This window comes from Euleptes europaea, chromosome 18, assembly GCF_029931775.1.
Source record: "Euleptes europaea isolate rEulEur1 chromosome 18, rEulEur1.hap1, whole genome shotgun sequence".
Classification (NCBI taxonomy): Eukaryota; Metazoa; Chordata; class Lepidosauria; order Squamata; family Sphaerodactylidae; genus Euleptes; species Euleptes europaea.
In genome coordinates this window covers 33,693,818-33,711,038 of record NC_079329.1, presented here as the reverse complement: position 1 = coordinate 33,711,038, position 17,221 = coordinate 33,693,818, and the positions used below count along the sequence as shown (strand labels likewise).

Here is a 17,221-nt window from a genome sequence, read left to right as displayed (position 1 = left end):
TACTAAACTTGGGATAGCGGCCATTGGCTCTCGTGCCAACGGTCCCGCCCGTGAGAAACGGCCGTTACTTGCTGGCTCCGCCCACCAAGCCGTTGAGTCTGTTTCTTCTTGCTCCGCAGGCCGGAGTGTGGCCCCGCCCCTTTCTCAGTGCTTTACCTCAGCAGCTGCTGCGCATGAGCGGCGCTTTCCAGCGGCCTGTGGAGACAGAGACGCCTTTGACACCGGAAGTGATGTTAAGTATTATACCGGAAACAATATTGACTCAGAGATCTTTTTTGATGAATGCTGCCACAGCTGCAAGATTGGTTTATGCAGCAAAATGGAAACGGTCTGAAATACCGGACAAGACTGGCTGGATAAACAAAATGTTGGGACTATTAGAAATGGATAAACTTACCGCATTAGTAAATCAAAAAGAAAATGCGGAATTGATGGGAGGATGGGAGGCATGGCCAATACGCTGTGTTAACGAATTTAACTTGGGAAATATTAAAGGTTTTGATCTAATTCAAATGATCTAAGTAGGAAAAATATTATTGTTATAATTTAGATTACAAGAAAGTGTGATATATAGTTAAATTTATGCATGAAATATTATAATGAATTAGAATTTAATTACAAAGGGAACCACAGATATATAAAATAGATAGAGGAGGGGAGAGGGGAAGTCAATAAGATAGAATTATTTGCAGCGATTAGACAAAGATTGTTTATGTTATATGTTAATTGAATGATGAAACTAAATGTGATATAAGTGGAAAATAATAAAAAAAAATTAAAAAGAAAAAGATGTGCGTTTGTTTGTGCTGATAAGTTACCGTAAATGAGCGCTACGGACAGACGACACACCCCTAGACGCTATTTTAAATGTTTCCTCGTAAAATCATTCTTCAGAATTGGCTGACAAAAGATAATTTACATCTCTCAGAGCTAGGGTTGCCAACTCTGGGTTGGGGAATTCCTGGAGATTTGTGGGTGGGGAGGGCAGATTTGAGGTGGGGGGGGGGGCTCAGTTTGGAGCTCAGTTGCAATTCTGGGAGATCTGCAAACCCTGCCAACACTATTTTAGACCCTAATCCTAGTGATATGTCTGTATTATTGTATTAATTCTCAATGACAACAACACAGTAGGAGGTTGAGAGTTCAAAGCAGTTTGTTTATTAGGCCCAATATACACACCGGGTGAGAATTGCCTCAAATGCACAGGACAATTCACACACCAGAACAAAGGATTGCAACAATGTTTATAACTTCTAGTCAGGGGTGTTACAAATATGTCATATAGTGTGTAGAAACAAAGACCCAATAATGGATACATTTGGATTAGCATAACCTATCAGTGTGGTTTTGAGGCACTGGCACCTGATTCATAATGGCTGCTAGTTTATGCTAACTCAATGATCACACAGGAGTGAATAGGAACCAAAGAATACTACTTGACCCCTTATACATGGGGTATTGCCATTATATATGTGTGCAGAATATGGTATTGTGCTAGATGCTAACCCTTATGCCCCGGGCTTAGCATCTTTATAAGTGTGAGTATGCGGACTGAGTATAAAAGCATACATTTTCAATAACAATGAAGATTATAGACATTACACTAGCATTACCTCACTAGGTATTCCCAGCGATGTATCAAGAGTTTGAAAATGTTATTAAAAACATCGCTTTAAAAGGGTTTATGGATGGGGGTTACCGCACTTGTATTCCCAGCGATGTATTAAGAGACACTGTCCTTCAGTGTTACTCCTCTGAAGATGCCTGCCACAGCTGCTGGCGAAACATCAGGAAAGAAAATACCAAGACCACGGTTACACAGCCCGGATAACCTACAAGAACCAATGAACTCGGACCGTGAAAGCCTTCGACAATATTTTGATGTATTAAGAGCTTGAAAACATTATAAAAAATACTCTTCGCACTTTCTATGTATTCCCACCGATGTATTAAGCATTTGAAAACGTTATAAAAAATACTCTTCGCACTTTTGTTTGGCCCCTTTAGCTGTGAAGACATTTTCCAACCATTTATAAGCCGTGGTATCCAAAAACCCTTTTAAAGCGATGTTTTTTACAACATTTTCAAACTCTTAATACATCGCTGGGAATACAAAGTGCGGTAACCCCCATTGTTTACTTGGGAGTAAGTCCAGAGAATTTCAACAGTACTTGCAACCAAGTTCTAAATTGCAACCTTGCAAGCCCAATGCAGAGACGCCACGTCATGCATTTTAGATTATTCTATCTCTCCAGAGAGCCTGCTTTGAGTGCCTTACAAAGTAAAGCATAAGAACATAAACACCCTAAAAATTGTAGCAGCTTAAATGCTCAGCATGGGCATACAAACATAAGCTCAAAACATAAAACACATAGTACCTTACCACGAGTCTCAGAAAACACTATTCTCAGGCTAGAAGCAGGCTGCACAATCATGTTTAAAATATCAACCTCTTAATTAAAAGATGTTTTAGCCTGGCACTTTTAAGTAGGGTAAGTTCCAGGTCTCAAGAGGGAGGGTGCCACCATTAAGATGAAGCCTTCTCAAGTTCTCTCTGATGGGCACCCTTCTCACCTCTGAAGGCAGTGGCACAGAGAGTAGGCTTTTGTTTTGTTTTATTTGTTTATTCCCCATTTTTCTTCCAATGAGGACTCAAAATGTCTTACAACAGATTCCCCATCTTGGAAGCACTTGGAAACGCTTACCTCCACATTCCTAGGGTTGCCAGGTCCCTCTTTGCCACTGAAGTGCCAGCCTAAAAAGGTATTTTACCTATGGCACTGTGGAATGCCCCTGTGTATATGAACAGAGGGCAAATACCCCAGAAAGCTTTGTTTTCCTCCATTTCTCTGCCTGCTTGTTATTCAACACGTCAGCATAAGCACATACACACACTAACCGCCTTAATGTTGCAAAGCAAGGGACATTCGCTCCTCTCAGCTGCAGAGCTGGTTCAATCTAGAATTGCTTGTCTATTGTTTGCTAAGATCACGCCATGAGAACTGTCCTGATGTATCGAAATGAAGATGCTCTGAACAGAACTGTATAAAGCTTACTGCCTGTAGAACAGAAAGTTTGATTTATTTTTGCAGTCTGACTCTGTGTGGGGTTGCAGAGATTTTAAATCCCAGCTTCTGTAACTGTTTAACTTTGTACTATTAAATAGAAAAGCTGTTAAACTAATTCCTGAACTCCGGTCGCTATCTTTTATCAGAGTCATTTAGATAGCGTTTTTCTAGGTGCAACACCACCCACAGGTTTTTGGGGTGGAGCCTGAGGAGAGCGGGGTTTGGGGTGGGGAGGAACTTCAATGCCATAGAGTCCAAATGCCAAACAGTCATTTTCTCAAGGTGAACTGATCTCTAGCGGCTGGAGATCAGTTGTAAAAGCAGGAGATCTCCAGCTAGTACCTGGAGGTTGTAGCAAATGAACAGCACGTAGGTTCAAGAATCAAAGCTTAGTTTTCAAAGCTAAAGCAAAAAATACTAATCATATCATCCTTTATTGGAATAAAATCACTGTACATACGGTAGCGTGTAAAAATATAAATATTTCAGATATAACCTTAAAAATATAACCTTTATCATTAATACTAATGCAGACTTCTCTAAATGACTAATACACAATACACATAAAACCAATGGAAAAACAACGATATTCCAACCAGGGCATTAAATTCATGCCAATTCCAATCAGAGCATTAGATTCATGCCACTTCCTAGTTATACATGTAAGCTACAATATTCAATTCAATTCAATACCTTTATTGGCATATAAGAAAATATTCAGAATAGCCTACAACCACAATATCCCAAATACAATAACACAGTGGAGAAATGTACCACGCTATTGCGGGTTGTCAGCAATAGTGACATATAAAGTCTCTAGAGTAAAAATCTTGAACCAGACTTGGCTGGCTTGACACAGAACAAATAGACCAGACAAGACCGCAAGGTCGATCCAGCAGGTGCGTTTTGCAAAGCTTCCTCGGCTTGTTGTCCAATTTTTGCTCAATGAAGAGTAAATGAAATCACAATGAGCGCCATTTTTCTATCTTATTTTGCTTTTTTAACTTTTTTAGCATCTTCTGCCGCCCATACGGGCTGAATCCTCAAAGAACAGGGTCAAACACTTGAGCAGCTGGAGATCAGTTGTAATAGCAGATCTCCAGCTAGTACCTGGAGTTTGGAAACCCTACACATTCCAGACATTTATGTGTAGGGACACAGCACTGATGTTGAAAACAAGGGTCAAAGCTCAGCCTTAAATGCCAGCTTTTCCTTTGTGGGTGATGTATAGGGTGGTCCCTGGAGAGGGCTGAGGGCTGTTTCCAGTTGCAAATCTTCCCCTTTCCCCTTGCCATGGTGGTGGTCTTGGAGTTCCACGTCATGGGAGGCCATGGACAGACCCTCCTCATCCTGGGGCTGGAGACAGATGCGGCAGAGGTGAGTAGCTGACCCATCCCAATGTGGACAGCAGGGTAGATGTGCTGGTATTGGAACTGGACATTCCTTATTCTGCCCTGTTGGGGTGAGGAAGGCTTCTTTCAAGGGTGCATACTGCAAAATCAGTTTATTACAGAATATTTAATCTGATTGAATAGTCCAGACTATCCCAGTCTCATTGGATCTTGTAAACTAAATGAGGTCTAAACGAGGCCCTGGTTAGAATTTAGATGTGAGATTCAGGTTTCCTCTGTAGCACATAGCACTTTTTATCAGCTCTGGCTGGTTAGCCAGCTACAGCCATTCCTTGAAAAGTGTGATCTGGCCACTGTGGTCCATGCTCTGATCACATCCAAGTTAGATTACTGTAATGTGCTCTACATAGCGGGCCTCCGGAAAACTGTTTGGAAACATTAATTGGTCCAAAATGCAGAAGCTAGGCTACTATCAGGGTTGGTTTGTATCAATCCTGTGCTAAAAGATCTGCACTAATTACCCATCTGTTTCCAGGCACAATTCCAGGTGCTGGTTCTTAACTTTAAGGCCCTTAATTAGGGTTGCCACCCTCCAGATAGTTAGGAAATAAGCACAGGAGTGACACAACAATGTAGTTACAAAATGCAAAAAGATTCTATTGGAAAAGTTACACATAGTAAGCAACAATGCAAAAACAATGGGTCTAACAAGATCCTATATCTATAATAGTAAAGTCCAATAGTCACTGATGTATGTATTTTCAAGATAGTTCAGCAGAAGAAATATTGTTTTCCAAAGATGACACGGGAATACGGCCGTTTCAAATTTCTTCAATACAATTCATCAGTCCCCAAACATCAAGAAAACTTGATTCATATCATTTTTGACTGCAGTTAAAGATACAAGATAGTCACCACGTTCCACTTAGGATACATTCAGTGCAGCAGTAAATGTATCCTAAGTGGAACGTGGTGACTATCTTGTATCTTTATCAACAGAGATCAGTTCACCTGGAGAAAATGGCCACTTTGGAAGATGGACCGTATGGCATTATATCCCACTGAAGTCCAATCTGGAGCTGGCAACCCTACCCTAAATGGCTTGGGAAACAGGGTATCTGAAGGACTGTGGTTGCCAGCCCCCCTTTCATCTGCACACCCTGCCTCTCAGCCTGAATGGATGTAACTGCCAAACTGACACCAAGAGCAAGTCCCAAGGGGCGCACGCCAAACATGGGAAGCAACTGCCATGTTTTGTGTCTAATGGGACCATGAAGCAGTGAACACCACAAAGGATCCTGGGAGAACAACCACACCAATGCTTCCAAAGAAGCATCTCTGGGAGAAATCAGGGTGTGCCACAGCCATTAAGCCACACCAGGCAACAAGACAAAGAAGCCTCTCCCTGTATTGTCTTTTACATGAGATGCAATCACTGACCATTGACACAAGTTAAGTTCCCTGTTACAGTCTGGAACCTCCAACTCAAAGCTTCCCATTGTCCTCCAAACTCCTGCCCAATAATTGACTCACCTTAATACCTTCAGCTTTTGTAATCCTGAATCACAATTCAATCAAAAACTGCCCTACCTGATGCCCTTTAGTCAATTCTATAGTTTTCTCTTGATTACTCTCAAGTGTTCCTTTATCCTCTGTTGTAATCTTTTGTTTCCTGAACCCATTTTATGCTATGGGCCAAAAACAGTACAACTAACCTGGCTTTAGAACCAGGAAAAAGTCTCTCTCATCCTGGATACCAGCTGCAACAGACTCCCAACACACACTGGATCCCTCCTTCCTCCACCTGACTTCTTTGCAGAATAGGACAGGTAATCTTTGCTCTCCCCCTGATCTATCCCCCCGCCCTTATTTTCCAAACCACTATTTCCCATTTTCCACTTCTTCGGCTCAAACATTACCTCCTGCTCTAGACTGGAGTAGCTCTGCTGAATATTTGTCAGTTGTTGCTATATTAATTGGGATAAGGAATGTGTTTGTGCCTTGGTTTAGTATTTGCTTAGGATAAATCCCCCCACTATTGTACCAAATCCCTCAATAAACACTATATTCTTTTAAAATCAGATCTCATCATCCTTTTCCTACTAAAGGACTTGCTACTCACAGCCACCTCTTTAGGTAAAAGATCCCGGTTTGCTGCACCCTGCACACACACACAAGCTAATTCCCAATGTTAATCTGAATGTATGTCCACGTGTTTGTGGGGGTGTGGTAACAATTGCCTTCATTCTAACAATGGGTGGGGTGGCTGTTATTAAATTATGAAGTTTTCACACTTAAAGAACAACTGCCCTGTGCCCTGAGGATCTTCCACAAGGCTTCTTCAGGGAGATCTGTATATTAGAAATTTTGTGAATTTAAGTTCTTGACTTAAAACACTTCTATGCAAAACAGAAAACAGGCCCAAAATAAACCAGACCAAATAAAATAGATCAACTTCACAGAAACATTTTTCTGTTAATATGTATTATATTTTCACTTACATGACGCTCAAGTTTGGCTTTGACTGCCCCTGTCCCCCTATGTTCACAGAGTTCAGCAAATATTAACTTTATTGTTGTACTATTTATTTCAGATGGGTTACAGTGATACAGATAAAGCATTGATTATTATTGTGGATATAAGTTAAGAAGCCCCAGAGAAGACCAGTGTGGTATAGACACAGCCACTCCACAGGCCAGCAGTTGCAAGAATTGTGGGTTCACGGAAAGTTTTGTGATAAGTAAAAATCTCAGCTGCATAAATACAGGTGAAGTTTCACAGTTTTGAACAACAGTCTATGTTACAAGTTTACATTTTAAAATTACTACACCAGACTCAGAATGGCTTGTTAAAGCAGCGACGGGGCCCCCGACCAGAAAATACAATCAGACTGCAAAGATGAATACAGAGGAGTAAAAAAAAAGAAAAAAGGGGGGGGGACAAATGTACCACAAAATTATACAGCTTGTGAGAACAACGCTCAAGGTTTCTGTAATGTGGGTTCAATGACTGTCTCCAGCTCTTCAAGTCATAGGTCATAATTAAAAAAAATTAAAACATGGTGAGAAACACACTGCAGAAAAGCGGCGGGAAAAGAAATAAAAACACGCACAAAAAGCAGGCAGACACAGTGCAGCTGCTTTGACATTAAATACGGTAGGACATAGTAAGGGGTTTTGGTTTCTCATAGGATCCTGAAGGGCTGTAGAGGCCGCCTTGCAAAGAATCTCAGTCCGCTCAGTTCTCTTCCAGACATCAGCCGCGGCAATATTGTTAAGTTGTGCCAGCATACATCATCTGTACAAGCAGCACATTTTGTCCCATTGGGTGGTCACATAGTCATGTGCTCCGGCAGGACGTAGGAGATGTCATCCCATGGGTGACGGTACAGGCCCTGCTTCAACCTCTTTTGATCTAGGTAATGTCCTGGAAATGAAGAGCTTTTCATGAATATTTCTCACTTAACTGACCCTACAAACCACACACTGTTTTGCTGTTGCTAAGAAGCTACGCAGCAGAAATCGAAATTCACACCACTCACAGTGCAATCCCTATGCATAGTTACTCCAGTCTAAGCCTATTGAAATGAATGGGCTTAGAGGAGGAGGAGAAGAAGGAGAAGAAAAAGGGAGAATCAAACCGGCTTACAATCACCTTCCCTTCCCCTCCCCACAACAGACACCCTGTGAGGTAGGTGGGGCTGAGAGAGCTCTAAGAGAGCTGTGACTAGCCCAAGGTCACCCAGCTGGCCTTATGTGTAGGAGTAGGGAAACCAACCTGGTTCACCAGATTAGCCTCCGCCACTCATGTGGAGGAGTGGGGAATCAAACCCAGTTCTCCAGATCAGAGTCCACCGCTCCAAACCACCGCTCTTAACCACTACACCATGCTGGCTAAGGAGCATTGATGCGAGTACAGAACTAGGAGTGAAGACCCACATTCAGCTCTGTCCTTGGTGGGGCAGCAGTACTTGACAGGATTGCTGCAGTGGCTGTTCCCCTGCCCCCACTGCAATCCCCTTCCTGCACAGGGTCTTTTTGTTTTACAGGAATTAAGAACATAAGCACAGCCATGCTGGATCAGACCAAGGCCCATCAAATCCAGTAGTCTGTTCACACAGCGGCCAACCAGGTGCCTCTAGGATTCTGGCAAACTCGAAAGCTTACACACCCTGTTTCATAGTAGCTGCTCCCAATGAAGGTATTACTTGGACTGTAGTTTTTGAACATAGTGTGAGACAGACTGGCCTCCTGCCTTACAGATAGGGTTGCCAACCTCCAGGTGGCACCTGGAGATCTCCCACTATTACAACTGATTTCTAAATGACCAAGATCGGTTCCCCTGGAGAAAATGGCGGCTTTGGAGGGTGGACTCTATGGCGTTGTGCCCTGCTGAGGTCCCCTTCCCAGGCTCCACACCCCCAATCTCCAGGTATTTTCCAACCCAGAGCGGACAACCCTACTTACAAAGAAGGGCCCTGCACCTCAGCTATGTGACATGAAAGGAGTGAAGAGCTGGAGACCAAGCCCTATGAGGAAAGGCTGGGGGAGCTGGGAATGTTTAGTCTGGAGAAGAGGAAGTTGAGGGAGGACATAATTGCTCTCTCAAGTATTTGAAGGGCTGTCACTTAGAGGAGGGCAGGGAGCTCTCCTTGTTGGCAGCAGAGGACTTGCAATAATAGGTTTAAATTACAGGAGGAAACGTACCCGCTGGATATTAGGAAAAATATTTTTACAGTAAGAGTTGTTCGACAGTAGAATCAGCTACCTAGGGAGGTGATGAACTCCCCCTCACTGGCAGTCTTTAAGTAGAGGCTGGACAAGAACTTGTCAGGGATGCTCTAGGCCCGCAGCCGGCTCCCCAAGCCCTCTCTGTGAGCACATGCGGACCCGTCGCGTCTGCCTAGGGCTGTGCTGTGTTGCCGTGGTGAGGGCGTTGAGGGTGGTGCTCCTTCTCCCCAAGCCCATGATCCCCAAGCCTGCGCTGGCGCCCTCCCTCTCCTTGCACCTGGGGCAAGCCCCTCCCTCTCTCTCAGCTGAGCTGCGGCCACAGCTCAGCTATTTGTCGGGGCCCTGCCCGTCTTCAGTTTGGACAGGAAGGCTGTGGCCAAGCACCTTGCCACGCCCTCCCTCTCACAGCTCAGCTGTTTGTCAGGGCCCCGCCCATCTTCAGTTTGTCTGGGGCGCCACCCATCTAAAAAAGCATTTAGAAAATTCTACAACATTTGCCGACAATCCTACAAGCCATCAGGAAATCTACAAGGAATTTTCTAGCATTGTAGCAGCTGCAAAGGTGAATTTTAGTAACAGATTTTTACAGTTCTGTAAGATGGAGACAACCCTGTGTTTTCTTACTTCTCCAGATAAAGCCAATTTTGAAGAACTTGATCTTTCCTGCCTACACTGGTTAGATTTAGAAAATCTGGAAATGGAGCTAATAGAATTTCAAGAAAGCTCTATCTGGAAAAATAAATTCTATGACCTGCGTGAAACACTTGAGAAGATAGAAGGGATGACAAAGGACAGCACAGTTAGTTCTGAAAATGAAATCCTTAAAGTGTGGAATTCTCTGCCAAATAATTTTAAGTCAATGAAAGCACTTGGGATTGCTTTCCTTACTTTGTTTGGATCATCTTATGCTTGTGAGAAGCTGTTTTCAGCTTTGAATTATATCAAATCTGACACCAGAAACAGGCTAACAGATGACCTGTGCTGCATGTGTTGCTCTCAAACTTATAAAGTATGAGCCAAGGGTAGACAAATTATCAGCATGCACACAACAGCAAAAATCACATTAATTGTTCAAAAAATTTGACGATGTCCTCAAAGAGGTCACAAAAATGGTGAATTGCATCATGGCTCGTGCTCTGAATTGTCGACAGTTTCAAGCACTTCTTGAGGAGGTTCAGGCACAGTATAATTGTTTACTTATGTACAATAATGTCCGGTAGCTGAGCAGAGGACCAGTCCTGGAGAGATGGATGCCAAATGCAAACTTTTACTTTTCAATAAAAAGTTGTTTGATCCTTGAAAGCTCTGTTATTGTGTTTTTCTTTTAACGCAAAATATGTGAATGTATGAGTTGTTTTTTCTAAACTAAAACCTCAGTATTCAGATTAAATTGCCATATTGGCACTTGGCGATAAATAAGTGGGTTTTGGGTTGCAGTTTGGGGACTCGGTCTCTAAAAGGTTTGCCATCACTGCTCTAGGCTGATCCTGCATTAAGCAGGGGGTTGGACTAGATGACCTGTATGGGCCCTTGCAACTCTATGATTCTATGAAAGACTTACCGATGAATCCCATACTTCTGCCAAGCACAAAGATGCCATTGAGGGCCCCGATGTCAATGTATTCATCAGCTTCCTCCCTGGAAGAGAAATCAAATGGTTCTCAACTAAAATTCAATCCTGCATTGATTTATGGCACCAATCCAAGAGGAGAACTTCCATCCCAAACCAGTAGGATTTGTTTAAGGTTAAGAAAGCATTCCTGTCCCTGTCCCATGCATGTGGAAATTCTTGGTTCACAACCCGCAAGACAGAAGCATAAGCTTTCTTCCTTGATGTCTGGATAAGGCCAGGGTGAGGGCAAACCGTTCCCCAGCCCATCATCATAAGTCACAATGGGAAGCCGCATTAGTCTGTCTGTAGCAGTAGAAAAGAGCAAGAGTCCAGTAGCACCTTAAAGACTAACAAAATTTCTGGCAGGGTATGAGCTTTTGAGCCATAGCTCACTTCTTCAGATACAGCTAGAATGTGAGTCCATCTACCCTTTAGTAGAGATGAGTGAATTAGACACACAATGGCAATGGGAATGTCAAAAGCAAATAAATGTGATTAGCAGGCGTGACTGGATTAGGTGTTATATGCAGAGGGGTAGTATTAGCATTCAGAAATTAGCATTGTTAATGAGACAGGAATTGCAGGTCCCTATTCAATCCAGGTGAATGCAGTGTCTTGAGCTTCATTATTAGTTGTAATTCATCATCATAAGATAAGTGACTGTTTTTTTTTTCAAGCCAGGATTAGGGGATAGGCAGGCAGTCAGCCTGTGTATGAACATCTCTCAGGTCTCATGTCAACACAACTTTGACAATAAGCATTGGAAAACTATAAATACACAAGTGATGGGAAACCCCATGTATACTGAATGGGGGGCATAGCTCAGTGGTTGAGCACTTGTTTTGCAAGCACAGGATACCAAGTGCAATCCCTTTCAAGCACACCTTTGCATGCATGAGGGTAAGAATTTTTCCCCTGAAATAAAACATGAGATCCTTGAGAAACTGAGCTCTGCACTCAGTACCTGGAACCTCGCACGGTCAAGAACCTCGCACATTCTGCTGCTGAACTGTTTGTCCTTGTGGAGGACTTTGATCTCAGGTGCAGCTGGGGATGCTGGACTGACTTGTGTGCCTTTGGTAGGGAGATGTGCGATGACTGAACTTCGGAGCATTGATACAGACCCAAATGGATAACTGATTACTCACCGTGTAAAGGAGCCACAGTTCCTGAGCGCATCGACAAAGGCCACTCCAATGAACCCATCAACATTCAGGATGAGGTTAGGTTTCTAGAACAGGAAGAGAAGGAGCAAGGTCAATTGGAAGGATAGCAACTCTTATCGTCCCCTTGAGCCAGCGTGGTGTAGTGGTTAAGAGCGGTGGACTCTAATCTGGACAACTGCGTTCGATTCCCCTCTCCACCACATGAAGCCTGCTGGGTGACCTTGGGCCAGTCACAGTTTTCTCAGAACTCTCTCAGCCCCATCTGCCTCACAAGGTGTCTGTTATGGGGAGGGGAAAGGAAGGTGATTGTAAGCCACTTTGAGATTCCTTAAGGTAGAGAAAAGCGGGGTATAAAAACCAAACTCCTCTTCTTCTTGGTAATCTGTGCAACACAAGGTACTAAATATAGTTAAGTCATGACACTAGGGAAAGGACTGGTACCTTGGAAGTAGTAATCTTCTCCACTTCCAGTGCATAGTCCAAAAGGGGCGTTGCAGGAAAATGCTGTTTCACGTAATCCTTGAGGATTTGAACTCTCATATCTGGGTTGTTGATCTATAAAATTCAAGGGGGGGGGGAAGAGACAAGTTGCAGACGTTGGAATAAATGTAATGAAATTAGGACTGAACCTCCTCAAAATGACAGCTAGTCTCCTTGAACACATGAAGCCGCCTTATACTGAATCAGACCCTTGGTCCATCAAAATCAGTATCCATCAAAATCAGACCCTTGGTCCATCAAACTCAGATCGACAGCAGCTCTCCAGGGTCTCAGGCTGAGGTCTTTCACATCGCCTACTTGCCTAGTCCCTTTAACTGGAGATGCCAGGGATTGAACCTGGGACCTTCTGCATATCAAGCATGTGGGCTTGAACTAAGGGTTAATGAAAATAATGACAGCAGCTTTTTGAAGTGGATGAAAGGAGCTGTGGATTCACAAACTTCTGATGCGGTTGTAGGAGACAGAAGATAAGCATACCCAATCTCCCCCATGCACTGCTCTAAGCACCGATTGTTCTGTTAGCCAGTTGGTGAGGTAATTGCTTCGGCCAAGGCCAGAGTAAGACGAGTTACTTCATTAGCATAATAAATTGCCCACCCTAAAGGCAAAATCGCCTCCATTTTCTGATAATGGGTCGAATGAAAATATATGATGTGGGCTTAACATGACTTTGTTTGTCTGAGGTGGGGAAAGAATGATGTAAAGAGGAGAATATAACATTTGTAATGATGGGCATCTTGGCAAGTATATAATCTTATATTGGACTAAAAGTGTTGGCTTCTGCTTTGGACTAGAGTCTGTTATTCAGCTGAATAACAAATCTTTAAGCCTCCTTTGTTAGAAGATCGAGTTGTCTCCTCTCTGCCTGATTGCCTGGGGCGGGGAGGGGTTCCACTTTAGTGGCTGACAAGCAGATGCTCTACCACTGAGCCACAGCCTTCCTAATGGACTGTCCCAGCAGGGAGGAAAGGCCACGTACCGATTTGACTCGGTGACCGATGCCCATAATCAGCTTCCCTTCTTTCTTCATCTTGTTCACAAACTCCATCGGGATGATGCCGCTGTCAAAAGCTTTGCTGAACATCTTCGCCGCTGCATCAAGAGCACCACCAAATCGATCCCCCTGGGGGTGAACACAGAAGCTTAGATTCTGTTTTTTTAAAGCAGGTTAGCTTGGAGGGAGAAGAGGAGAATTGGGAGGAGGAAGCGGGAGTGATGAGTGGACTGGGGGAGTGGAGAGGAAAACAGAGTTGCACTAACCTGTAACTGCTGTTCATCTAGTGGTCTTCTGTGCAGGCACACATGGGAACTGCGCTTGCGCAGGCCAGCCGCGTGGAGAAGTTCGAATACAAGCATCCAAGCAGCCCACAGTGGAGACAGGAGGGAGGGATGTGTGCCTGCACAGAAGACCACTTGATGAACAGCAGTTACAGGTAAGTGCAACTCTGTTTTCATCGTCGTGGCTTCTGTGCAGTCCCACATGCGAAGAATAGCAAGCTCACTTACCCTGGAGGTGGGTGTGAAGCTGTTTAACGTAAAGCCAATTGCAATACTGCTCTTCCCACAGATGCCTCAGCTGCTGTCTCAACGTCCATCGAGTAGTGTTTGACGAACGTGGAAGCAGAGGACCAGGTGGCGGCTCCACAGGCATTCCTGATGTCAACACAGGCTCCCACCGCTGCAGAGGTAGCCTGTGCCCTAGTGGAATGTGCCTTGACGGAAAGGGGGCATTCTCTCCCAGTGGCCAAATATGCCATCTTTATGGCATTAACAACCCATCTGGGCAAAGATTGCGTAAACACCACTTTGCCCTGATTGCTTCCTCTAAAACAAATAAAAAGGTTATTATTTATCCTAAACTCCTGTGTTCTGTTTAAATAAAACAGGAGAGCCCTCCTAACGTTCAGGGTGTGCCAGGTCCTTTCCAGGTCCAATTGAGGGGAGGAGAAAAAAACAGGTAGCACCAAATCCTGGTTAAGGTGAAACTCTGAGACCGCCTTAGGTAGGAAGCTGACACAGGGCCAGAGGACCACCCTGTTGCCATGAAAGCTAAGGAAAGGAGAGTCGTGCCTGAGTGCTCTCAGCTCGCTCACTCTGCGGGCAGAGGTTATAGCGACCAGGAATGCCGTCTTGGCCGAGAGAGTCGCCAAACTACAGGAAGCCATAGGCTCGAAAGGTCTGCCTATCAAGCCATTGAGTACCACATGCAGCCTCCATTGAGGGACAGGGGGGCTGACGGGAGGGTAAAGATTATTCAAACCCTTAAGGAATTTTTTACACAGCTGGTGGGAAAAAAGGGAACCTTCATCCACACCCTGATGGAAGGCCGAAATAGCGGCCATATGTGCCTTAACAGAGGAGTTGGCTAAACCACCTTGCTTAAGGGATAACAGATACTGGAAAACTTGGGGAAGTTTCTGGATTCTCACTGCTTTCCTAAGTAAGGACCTGATAGAGGCAATCCTGGAAAAAGGGAGAAAAGCTTTCTCTAAGAAAACGTCCAACTCAGCCCCAATAAAGTCAATCCTTTGTGTAGGGACCAACCTTGATTTCTGATGGTTGATGACCAGCCCCAGGGATGCTAATATGTGCATCACCTTGCGCACCGTGTCTTGGAGTTCCTCCCAGGTGTCAGCCACCAGGAGCCAATCATCCAAGTACGGGAATATAGTACAACCCCTTTCGGCCAAATACACTACAACTACGGCCATGCACTTGGTGAAGACCCTAGGTGCCGTGGCCAAGCCAAAGGGGAGCATGGTATACTGATAGAACTTTCCATCACATTGGAATCTGAGGTACTTCCTGCATGCCACATGGATGGCCACATGGAAGTAAGCATACTTTAAATCAAGTACCCCGAACCATGATCCCGTATGGAGGAGGGGCAGGATATCATGCAGTGACAACATATGAAGGGAACGAACTCTGAGGTGCTTGTTAAGTTCCCTCAGGTCTAAGATTGGACGTTGCCCTCCTCCCTTCTTCTCTACTAAGAAATATCTGGAATAAAAACCAGATACGAGTTCAGCAGACGGGACCTCGGTGACTGCACCCTTCTGCAGCAACTGAGTGACTTCCTCAGTAAGAGGGGAAAGGGTACGAAGCTGGGGCCCAGATGGGGGTCCACAGGGCGGGAAAGAACGAAACTCCAGGTAGTAACCAAACTTTATTAATGACAGAATCCAGGAGTCAGAAGTATCAGAACACCAACTTTGCCAGAAAACAGACAATCTGTTGCAAAACTGTAATAAAGGACCATGAGCCACCTGAACCAGTCAGGAAGCGGCCTTCTTCCCAGAGGACCTATCAGGGGAAGATTGAGGTCCCCTTCTGCCCCTGAGCTTGTATTGAAAACGCTTGTTTTGAGCAGGTGGGTAGTAGGGTCTAGACTGGCCCTGCTGACCATAATTGTAAGGCTGATATCTGGACTATCTGCCGGGATAGGAAGACTGTCCCTGTCTAGGGTAGTACCGGGGTTGGAACCTGGACTGGAAACCCTGCTGTGTGACTCCCAAATACTTTGCATTCACCCTATTTTTTCTCATTTTGTCTAGGGTGTCATCAGTTTGATCATTGAAAGGGCCTTGCTTGTCAAAAGGCATGTCTTCCACTTTAGCCTTGGCATCTGGTGCCAGGCTGGAAGAACGTAGCCACGAGTGGTGTCGAAGCGCTACAGCAGAGGCCATAGCCCTGCTGGCTGCATCCACCACATGCCGGGCAGCATTAAGCTGGTGTCTATCCAATTTATAACCTTCAGTCTGCAGGGCCTTCCCCACAGACTTCTTATCATCGGGTAGGAGGTCAATCAACTGGTGGAACCCCTCCTAAACATCTGGTACCTGCCCATCATGGCAGAGAAACTGGCCACCCATAAGGCCATCGCACCCGAGGAATAAATTTTTCTCCCAAGGGTGTCAAGCTTCCTCCCCTCCTTATCAGATGGAGAAGACTGGGAACTGGACTTGTTTTTAGAAGTGCAAGCTTCTGTTACTAAGGAGGTTGCCGGGGGTGGGGGGTGATGGTAAAGGAATTCTGCCCTCACTTCCCTGACACGGTATAAATTTTCAATCTTTTTGATAGAGGGAACAACTGAGGCAGGTCTCTCCCATATTGCTTGGGCGATACCTAGAAGCCCCTTGACCATAGGAAGGTAAATTGGGGAAGATTCAGCTGCATAGAGCACATCCACGGCTTCATGAGAGGAAGGCACAGAAGCAGATTCAGAGTCCCTGTCTGAGTCCACAGCCTTGTCTCCATCCTCATCCCAATCGGAAGCATACCGTGGCCAACGTCTGGAGCAGACCTCTGAGCAGCCGAAGTGGATGGTCTGGGGGAAGGCTGACGTTGGTGCCAGGAGCCTCCGGCTGAAAGCGAACACATCCCATACTCAGAGCCAGGATACGGAGGGCAACACGACGAATGCTGGTGGTGATGGTGGTGGGCCCACAGACCATATGGGGTGGGAGCAGGCGCATCCCCCGCAGCGAGCCCCAAATCTGGCACTGGAACCTCCAGCGCCTCATCTTCCAACGACGAAAAACAAGCTGCATCCTGCTGAGGGGAGCGCGTGGCGCCTGGATCCGACGAGTGACGCCGAGGAGACCTCGGAGGCGAACGACCTCTTGACTCCGACTCACGACGTTGAGGAGACACATCAGGTGTCGACTCTCGGTGACGACGGAGCGATTTCGAACGATGCCTCCGGTCGCTTTTCGGGGGCGACCTAGATGGGGCTTGACTCCGATGCGGTGGGGAGGCTGATACAGCTTTTACAGCATCGATCCCCCGA

General features: G+C 45.1%; 1 protein-coding gene across 1 annotated transcript in view; it reads right to left on the bottom strand.

The window, feature by feature from the left end:
* Window positions 1–7,709: 7,709 nt before the first annotated feature.
* The window catches only part of ACLY (ATP citrate lyase), an 85,801-nt gene continuing 76,289 nt past the window's right edge, over window positions 7,710–17,221 (bottom strand). Inside the window, exons 24-28 of the mRNA XM_056863195.1 lie at window positions 13,409–13,552; window positions 12,370–12,483; window positions 11,911–11,993; window positions 10,712–10,788; window positions 7,710–7,846 (exon numbers count right to left, since the gene is read on the bottom strand). Coding sequence (XP_056719173.1) covers window positions 7,752–7,846; window positions 10,712–10,788; window positions 11,911–11,993; window positions 12,370–12,483; window positions 13,409–13,552 — 513 coding nt within the window. The 3' untranslated portion in view covers window positions 7,710–7,751. The remainder of the gene's footprint in view (window positions 7,847–10,711; window positions 10,789–11,910; window positions 11,994–12,369; window positions 12,484–13,408; window positions 13,553–17,221) is intronic.